Here is a 10,000-nt window from a genome sequence, read left to right as displayed (position 1 = left end):
CTCACCTCTCTCTCTCTCTCTCTATCCATCTCTCTCTTTTTCTCTCTCTCTGCCCTCTCAGACATTAGTCAGCAGAAGCAGATGTGCACGCAAAACCATTGTGGAGGACGTCCGCTGATGTGTGAATCAACAGACACACACACACACACACACACACAGACACACACACAGACACACACACACACACACACACACACACACACACACACACACACACACACACACACACACACACACACACACACACACCTCAAGGCTGAATCGCTGACCTTCCTCCCTCTGTTTGGCCATGTTAGCATTAGCGCTGGCCATGACAGGTTGAGCCTCTAAACACTCACTAAAGCCAGCGGCTTGATTACATTTAAAAAAGAAAGAAAAAAAACCACACACCTCCTCACTCCTCTTTTAAGTACATAGTACATAAATAACAGGAAGTGCTGTGTTGCACCACAGACCAGAGCAAGATGGCCGCCCATCCAGGGCTGGGTCCCTTAACTTCCTCTCCTCCCTCTCCCCCTCTTTTTTTACCGAGTGCTGAGTGTGCTGACTGATACCGCGGCGGTAGCGCTCTTAATTAAAACCGACTAATTAATGGCGAGAGCTTCAAAGGCGTGATAAATCAGGGGGGTGGGAATAAAAAAAAAAGTAAAAACTCCTCGCGTTCCCCCCCCCCCCCCCCCCACCCCTTCTTCCCCGTGGCCTTTCTTTGGCTGCTCAGCACAAACTTTTCTCCCTCCCGTCCTCCCGCTTCGTCCCCCGCCCAACCCCACCCCTCTACGCTAGGTTCGCATCTCCGTCTCTCGCCGACGGATCTGTCGGACTCATTTGGCCCGGTAACGGCAGCGGGGGAGACAGGGGGGGGGGGGGGCTTTGTGCCGCTGCCCAATCTCTCGGCTCATCTGCACCCCGTTAATGGATGAGCAGTTGCCTGACTAATGGACTAGCACTAATGATAGGGTGCGCAAACCATTACGATGGCAGATAAGAGAGTTAAAAAAAAAACACACAATTAATTATAATGTACTGGATGGGTTCGAGTTGAGGTCCACAGCTGTTATCGGTCCAGAAAAAAGTTGAATTGAATATCTGCAGATTCTTGGGTAGGCAACTTTTTTGCATGACGACAGCGTGAGTTACGGTGCCCAACAGATGGGCACATTAACCTGGAGAGGCAATGGAGGATTACTTTTCCACTGAAGCTCTCAAGAACACACAGAATCATGTGCAGAAACACACACACACTCCACACACACACACAGACACACACTACACACACATATACAGTACACACACACACACACATTAACTTGACGACCTACCGTGATTCTCTCGTCTCTGTCGTCGATGTTGAAGCCGTCCTTCTTCCAGGAGATGGTGGGCTCGGGGTGCCCGCGGGGCGGTTGGCACTCCATAACGGCCGGCTCACCCGCTGCCACCATCACGTCCACCGGGTTCTGCCTGAAGTCATCTCGCAGAACTGCAGAACAAACAAACAGAGGGAAGGGTTACGTCTGAGAACTCAGAGTAGAACTCCCAGTATGGAATAGAATCACAAGCACATGCATAATCAGCTATCCAAGAGAGAAAAACAGAATAAAAGTACGCGAGAGAGAGAGAGAGAGAGAGAGAGAGAGAGAGAGAGAGAGAGAGAGAGAGAGGATGTGGACAAGAAGAAAGTTCAACAACATGTAACAGTAGCTCTCTCAATCACACTTTAGTCACATTCAATCCGCAAATTACGTCCCGTGAGCATGGACACTGATGAATAGTTTCCTACAGGCTCCAGTTGCCCACCAAAACACAGATAATCGATGGTGGCATCCCGATTAGCGCCATGACAACAAAGAACCAGAGGAGAGCTGCTGTTTTCCTTCATGGCAGACCAATGACAACTAGCATTAGAGGAAACGTATACACACAAACCTCCAAGAGCAACCACACACACACACACACACACACACACACACACCCACACACACACACACACACACACACATACGTGCACACACACACACACACACACACACACACACTCACACACAAACACACAGATACACGCACACACGCACATACACGCACACACATGCACGTACACCCACAAACACACACACACACACACAGGGTGGAATAAGCACACAGTCGTGCCTTAAGTAGATGAGACAGCAGGAAATTATGTCTTAAGGGATACAAATGAGAGATGCTGAGGCTCATTCACACTCATCTGAGCGCGTGCAGATGGGCCAGCGGAGAAGACAGATTCATCAGGAGACACCTCCAGAGGCCGGGACAGTCTGCTCCGCGGCATAAACCAGAGGGTGGACACACACGCACACACACACACGCACACACACACACAGCTGCACCGTGTCTCTCTCCTCGGCCACGGTCACGTTTCCAGACGCGAAGAGGCAAACTTACTCACTATCACGTTCAAAAGATGAAAATCTCCCGCTTTCTTTACGAGAAGGAAAAGCAAGTCGTGAAAGTCTAAGAGCCACCCATCGTGGATCCCCATGCCAGTAATGGCTTTCCCAGCTAGAGTGTGTCTGTGCAGACATAAAAAACTGTCCTCATAAACTTTCAGCTCCCAAGGCATGCTCCCTCCACTGCAGCTTAGGCCAAGGCATGTGTGCTGTGCATTTGTGGTGTGTACTCACAGCATTTGTGTGTGTGTGTGTGTGTGTGTGTGTGTGTGTGAGAGAGAGAGAGAGAGAGAGAGAGAGAGAGAATGCAGCACCAACTTGCAGTTGAGGATTCAAATTCAAAGTCCAAATGAAGTATGCTTCTAAATAATATGTGTGAGTATGTGTGAATGTGAGTATATAAGTGGGCACCTATATGTTTTTGCACATATTTAGGAAAGCACATGAAATATCTGTGAATGTGTGTGTAGGACAAAGTCTGGTCCACAGATCAAAGTCAGAGACAACCCCCCTCCCCCACACACAGACACACACACACACCGTTTCCTCAACCCTTCTCACACACAGACACACACACACGCTCCGACTTCTGCACAAACCTGAACTTTTGACAGCCGACAAATTCCTGTCCAGGCCCTCTATAGAGCCTAATTAGCCAATGGAGAGCAGTGAGAGCCCTTTCTGCCTCCTGTAAGCTCACAGCATGCTGAGGAGGAGGAGGAGGAGGAGGAGGAAGAGATGGACGGCAACCCTACCCCACCGCAGGAAATAACTTTCACCGAGCAGGAGAGGAGGTCATGAATTCTGCCGCATTCCTTCTCCTCTCTCCTCTCTCTCTCTCTCTCTCGTTCTCTTCTCCTCCCCTCCCCTCACCAGCTCTCACACCTTCCCATGTAAATCAGAGTTATGTCTCTTTGGAAACACACACCGACACACACCGACATATACACACACACACACACACACACACACACACACACACACACACACACACACACTTCCTCCACCTTTTCAAGTCCAGGGAGAGCATGGCTATCCTCATTCTGCTAGCAGCATCCAGTGTTCCCTCACAGTGTGGGGCTTTAAGACTTGATATGCCTGCTCACCACAGCCTAATGGCAATAGCCAATCAGATGCTCTTTCTCCTGGAGAGGATGTATGTGTGTGTGCAACACCACCCTCTCCCCTCTCAGTGCTCCATGTGGAGTGATGCGGCTCCATCACTAAGTACTACACTACACTGAGACCTTGCAGAGGTGACCTCTTGACCCGACACTGAGAGGAAAATCAGCACTCAAGTCAGCTATGGTACAGTGTGAGTGTGTGTGTGTGTGTGTGTGTGTGTGTGTGTGTGTGTGTGTGTGTGTGTGTGTGTGTGTGTGTGTTTATGAAGTCCCACAGCAGGGGATCAGTGTGAGAGTCTGAGAGTTCACAGTGGGTTTTGACCAGCTCAGTGCTTATCGATGATCGCTCTCATACACTCACACACACACACACACACACCCACACACACACCACGAGAGAGAGACACGATGATCTCTGCCCTACCACAAGCAGAGGAGGTCCCAGCAGAGCCCAGGGCCGTGGCAGAGCAAGCCCAGAACCGCCTGCCGCTCCCTGGTGTTTACGCCAGCTCTCGTCCGTGACCTCCACTCCTCCGCAGGCTCCTCTCCTCCCTCCATCCCTTTTTCTCTTTCCCTCTTTTCTCCCTCTCTCTCTCTCTCTCTCTCTCTCTCTCTCTTGCACTCTCGCAGCATGAGGCTGAGCTGACGAAAGCACGATCGCACCAAACAAAGCAGCTAACCCAGAACATCTGCTGGCTCTCACCCCACGTCAGTGGGAAAAGAGAGAGAGAGAGGGAGAGAGAGAGAGAGAGGGAGAGAGGGAAGAAGAAGAGAGCAAGAGAAGGAAAGAAAGAAATTAAGAGAGTGAGACAGAAATAGAGAGATGTAACTCTTTAGTCAAAGCCCCTGCTGGATTAGGCCGCCGAGCTTTTGGCTGGGCGCTGGTACTGTGCACTCTGAACAACCTTACTGCAGATGTGTGTGTGTGTGTGTGTGTGTGTGTGTGTGTGTGTGTGTGTGTGTGTGTGTTTGAGAGGTGCTTCTCATTTCAGGGGGGAAATTATAAGCTTGCTCTGCTCTCTACACCTTCCTCACCCTCCTCCTCCTCCCATTCAGAGCTTTTCTTATCTACTCTATCATTTGGGGGAGAGATAGAAGGGGGAGGAGAGGAGTGTGTGTGTGTGTGTGTATGTGTGTGTGTGTGTGTGTGTGTGTGTGTGTGTGTGTGTGTGTGTGTGTGTGCTTGCACGTGTGCTAATGTCCCCTGTGCTGCCTCCACTCCATATCTCTCATGTGTGTCTGCAGCTGTCTCCCTCACAGATAATGTTTCAACAGCTATTCACAAACAGGGTGTGTGTGTGTGTGTGTGTGTGTGTGTGTGTGTGTGTGTGTGTGTGTGTGTGTGTGTGTGCGCATGCATGTGTGTGCATGCGTGTCAGTCTGAAGGAGAGAAGAACGGAGAGAGACAGATTGATGGGGGTGATGGTCCAAAAAACACAGTCCTAAGTCCAAGGATGCCATTTTGTCCTGGCATCTATGTTCAAGTATGTGGCAGTGAAGTGATGCACCCATATGTGTGTGTGTGTGTGTGTGTGTGTGTGTTGGCCTGAGTGTGCATGCGTGTGAGTGCATGTGTGTGTGTTGGCCTGGGTGTGCATGCATGTGTGTGTGTTGGCCTGCATGTGTGTGTGTGAGTGTGTGTGTGTGTGTGTTTATGGATGTGTGGAAGTGCTGACTCTCTACTCTCCCTCCATAACCACATGGCGTCCGACCACTGCTCTCCTGACTCAGCTCTGAAGAGAAGGAAAACGAAGAAGAGGAGGAAGAAGACGAAGAAGACCAATAAACTGCGTCCCTCTAAAAAGTGGACCATCATCACCCCGGCCCGCCTGCTTGCAGTTAGTCAGCCCGCCGCTGACGCCGTCCGTCTCTCTGATTGATTTCAGAACACGTGTTCCCCTTATCTTATCACGCCAATTCAGAAGCTCCCCTCCCTTCCACTCCCTTAGCGTAGCGTCCCCGTAGGGGCTAACCGCTGATTGCCAAGATGAATCAGGGCTACTTTTTCGCCGTGGTAAACATCTGCGCGCAGACTCCTGCACAGGGCCCCGTGGCGCAGCGCAGCGCAGCGCCTGATGAATCTGACCAGGGGTGGACGGTAGCGCTGGAGCCGCTGGCTAATAGCGGGTTAAAGCGCGCAAAAGCTCGAATTTGTCTTCATCTGTTTGACTTTTCCATGGTGAGAGCCCTGGTAGGATGTTGGTAGGGGTCTGCTCTCCAAGGCACCGTGGATAACAACTCCTCCCTTGGAGGTTTTTTCCTCTCTCTCTTTCTCTCCCTCTCTCTCTCTCTCTCTCCCTGTCCCTCTCTCTCTGGGGGAAAATTGAAAACAGATGCCGAAATGTCAAATTAAAATGAGATTCCCGCGGCCGTGGCTCCAACATTAATGAAAATGAAGAAGACTTAATACCACACACAAGCCAGCGCAGGACGATCAAATGAGCTTTGTTCAGAGGAAATTAAACGGATTACCGTAAAGCTTCCTCACCGAGCGAGCGAGCGACGCTGGGCCCAAAAGGAGCCGTTTCGGGGAGGGAGGAGGAGATTTGCCTCTCAAAGGAGAGAAAACGCACACGTATGAAAAGAAAAACAACTAACATGACAATGACATGGTCCACTGATTGTGCCAACCCCCCCCCCCCGCCCCTTATCCTTAAAAGGCCGTCATCAAGCTCACATAAAAATGAACAGAGAGACCGAATGAACTGAGAGAAATGTACAGAGCACATGGAGAGGAAAGTGAAGAAGTTCCTTTTTCCCTGGGATGTGGTAACGAGATGTTGTGTTGTATGTTCAGCGACAGCAGCAGCACGCATTCCCACTGCCATGTCTGTCATGCTGAATAAAATGGACATCTTCGGCTGTGGGGTTTTGCATATGGGATGGCACGAGGCTGTTGTTTGGCTGAGTGAGAACACGCCAAGTCATCCGTACAGCAAGAGAGGGAAAGAGAGGAGTGGTGGGGATTACCAATCCAACGCCAACAATCCAGCAAATATGAAATGACTAATCTCTCCCAGATGTTTCCTCAAAGCCCCTTGTAATTCTGGCCTCTTTCTTCACCCCCCAAAAATCAACCCCCACCCCCCCCAAAAGACACACAGACACACACACACACACCCACACGCACATACTGTACAAACACACACACACACACACACACTTTAATCTCCTTGGACTTGGATGCAAGGCAGCGCACAGGGGAGAGCGAGTGGATGAGTGATAAACATAACAAAATGGATGGGGGATCACAAATTAGCGTGACCTCATCTGGAGGGGTTCCCATCGCCCCGGACGACCGACACGCTCATCCAATCAGGAAACACTCTACGGCTGGGTGAGAGGAGAAGGAGGCTGTCAATCAACTCGCGTCTGACCGCCCGGTTGGTAGAAGGGGGCCGGGGAGGCGGGTGGGTGGGCGGGGGGATTGTGTTGGGGGCGAACAGATGTGCGGCCTCACAGTCAAATGACTATACCCACCCCCTCCTTCACACACACACAAACACACACACACACACACACACACACACTGATGCGGTCAGTGCACAGGTTGTCAAACAAAGGCGATGTGTGAAGCTCAGTGGAGCGGTGCTGTTTGATTGCTCTGTATATGCATCGCAGGCTCACTTGGCTTTGTGCTCCCCTTGCTCTGTGCTATCTGAACTCACTGCTCTCACCCTGTGTTTTCCTCTCTCTCTCTCTCTTTCTCTTTTTCTCTTTCTTTCTCTATTCTGTCTGCTTTTTCTCTCCTCTTCAGAGTGAGTCATATATTTCTGGCTGTCATCCTGTCAGATAATGATATATAAAAAGAGCCCGTGTTCATCCGGAATGTGCTCTGCTACCTGATCCCTAGCGCTCGTATGAAGGATGCTCAGGCTTTTGTGTGTGTGTGTGTGTGTGTGGGTGGGTGGATATGTGTGTGTGTGGGAGAGACATCCTGTGGAGTCAGCAGATGAAAGCCGCGTTGCTCCCCTGCGTGGTGTCCTGGCCCCGCTCCCCTCCCCGTGATCCGCGCTGGCAGGCGGCTGCCCCACCGTCACCTCTCCCTGCCGACCCAGTCATCTCACAACCAGCAAGAGCTCCCTCCCTCCTTCCCCCTCCCTTCCTCTCTCCCTCCCCTCCCTCTCTCTCTCTCCCTCCCTCTCCTTCCCCCAGCACACCTCACCTCATCTCCTCTCTCTCTTTCCTCTCTCCTTCTCTCCTCATCCATCATTACTCTCCACTCACAGCACATCCTTCTCTCTCTCTCTTTCTCTCTTTTTTTTCTCTTTCCTTCCTCCCCATTGTGGGTTAGATTACCCACTCTCTCTCTGTCTGTCTCTCTCTCTCACTCTCTCTCTCCCTCTCTCTCTCTCTGTGGAGTGAGTAAAGAGAGAAGTGGAGAGGAGAAGAGAAGAGAGGACAGAGGATTGGAGAAGAGAGGAGAAGAGAGGGGGTGTGAGAGCGGGGGCCTCCTGCGTGAGTGAGGATCGATAGCGGCTGTCTCGTTAGCGCCGGGGCAGTACGGCTGGACGGGGCTCTCAGGAGCAGTGGGCTGGAGAGCGAGGAGCTCCAGGGAGGAGACGAGGAGAGGAGGGAGGAGTGGGAGGAGAGGGAGGAGGGGTTAGGAGGCGCAGTCAGAACTGACACTTAGGACCCTCGCTCTCACCGTCTCCATTTTCTCTTCCTCTCCCTTCTTTCCTCTCTGTCTAGTTCCTGCTCTCCAGTTGAATTTTCTCTCTCCCTCCCTCTTTCTCTCTCTCTCTCTTTCCCTCCATCTCTCCCTCTCTCTCTCTCTCCCTGAGCAGCTGATCCCCTGCGTGGTGCCCTCTCGTGAGCACATGGAGGTAGAGTTCTCCACTTCAAAGGGGGGCCTCCAGCCATGCTGTGCTAACCGCCGCCTCCCAGCGCAGGGTCAACACACTTACAGACAGCCTCCCTCAGGACTGTGTCTACAGTGAAATACTGACTTCATGTTTCAACATTGGTACATTGTGTGGACACATGCATGTACATACTGTGTGTGTGTGTGTGTGTGTGTGTGTGTGTGAAAGAGTATGTTATGGCTTGTAAGGCAAGCAGGTGAAGGTCCTGTACATTGGTGAGTGTGTGTGTGTGTGTGTATCTGTGTGTGTGTGTGGGTGGATGTCCCCAGCCTGCACTCCTTCTGCTTGCCTTGATTGAGCCCCAGCGGGGAGATGTGATTGGACACGGCAGCCTCTTCCCCTCTCTCCCTCTCCCCAGTCTCTCTATCCTTCGTTCCTCTCCTCTGACTCATGCCCTTCCCCTTGCTCCTCTTCTGCCCCCCCCACCCCCACCCCTCCACCCACCCCTGCTCCATCTCCTCCCTAAACTACACATCTCCTCCACCACCTCCATCCCACCCACCCACCCTCTCCATAAGGGGGGCCCTGACAGAGGAGTGCCCACTCCTGCCCTCCCAGTCGCCTCCTGTCCCCCTGAGCTGTAAACATTACAGCATGGCTCAGCATGCAGACATAAACAGATAGAGTGGGGGGGGGGGGCATGGTGGGCATGGGGGGGGGCATAGGGGCATGGCAGCGGGTGCCCGCACTACAAACACTCATCCCACATGTAGCACCCCGGCCTCCCCCGCGTGGGCTGCACGAGTGTGAGCGAGTGTGTTAGCACTTTTACTGTACGGTGTATAATAAATAACCTCGCTCTCAGCCCTTCAGCCACGGCGCTCTCTGCTCCGGGAGTGGCCCAATCAGGGGCCCTCTGATGGATCTAAATGTGCCGCTTAAGTGCAAACACTTTCATCAACCTCCAAACTGCTGCCAGTTGTGCTTCGGGGAGTGTTTGCAAAATACTAAACTACAGGCCGGTGTGCGTACGAGAGTGCACGTTTTGTGTGTGTGTGTGTGTGTGTTTTACTATTTCATTTTACTGCCATATGCTCTGGCTGCCAACTAAAAAAGGACAAGCTCTCTATTAACTTTTCAATTATCCCACAGCGTGTTCATGGTGGGGTGGAGTGTTGGCAGAGGTGAGTGCAGTGACACAGGTAATTTGTGCCCCGGGTTTAAAAACTCTTGTGGGAGCTCTGGCTGTTAATCTCAAGTGTTTGGTGGAAGATGCAGTAAAAAACAGGAGAGAGAGAGAGAGAGAGAGAGAGAGAGAGAGAGAGAGAGAGAGAGAGGAAAAAACACAAAACTACAAACTCAATCTCAATCTCCTGACAGAGAGTTTCAGAGGAACAGAGAGCCCCTTTGATACCATTAAGGGCACATTGCGAGAGCGGCCATAAAAACCCTCGCTGACAGATAAATGTACAGGCTGTACAATAATGCCTGTGTAATGAATGAGGAGGACTAAGAGGAGGAGGCACGGGGTGAGGGAAGTGAAAGGGGTGAGAGCCACAATACGGAAGAACAGAATGAGTAAAGGAGAAACACAGAGTCATTTTTCTAATGCCACTTGCGAGCGTGTTTGGCAATGCGGCACCGAAAA

General features: G+C 51.6%; 1 protein-coding gene across 1 annotated transcript in view; it reads right to left on the bottom strand.

The window, feature by feature from the left end:
* The window catches only part of robo1 (roundabout, axon guidance receptor, homolog 1 (Drosophila)), a 158,205-nt gene that overhangs the window by 61,175 nt on the left and 87,030 nt on the right, over positions 1-10,000 (bottom strand). The window contains exon 3 of the mRNA XM_062552402.1: positions 1,320-1,477. Coding sequence (XP_062408386.1) covers positions 1,320-1,477 — 158 coding nt within the window. The remainder of the gene's footprint in view (positions 1-1,319; positions 1,478-10,000) is intronic.

This window comes from Sardina pilchardus, chromosome 13, assembly GCF_963854185.1.
Source record: "Sardina pilchardus chromosome 13, fSarPil1.1, whole genome shotgun sequence".
Lineage (NCBI taxonomy): Eukaryota > Metazoa > Chordata > Actinopteri > Clupeiformes > Clupeidae > Sardina > Sardina pilchardus.
This window is presented reverse-complemented; position numbering and strand designations above follow the sequence as displayed.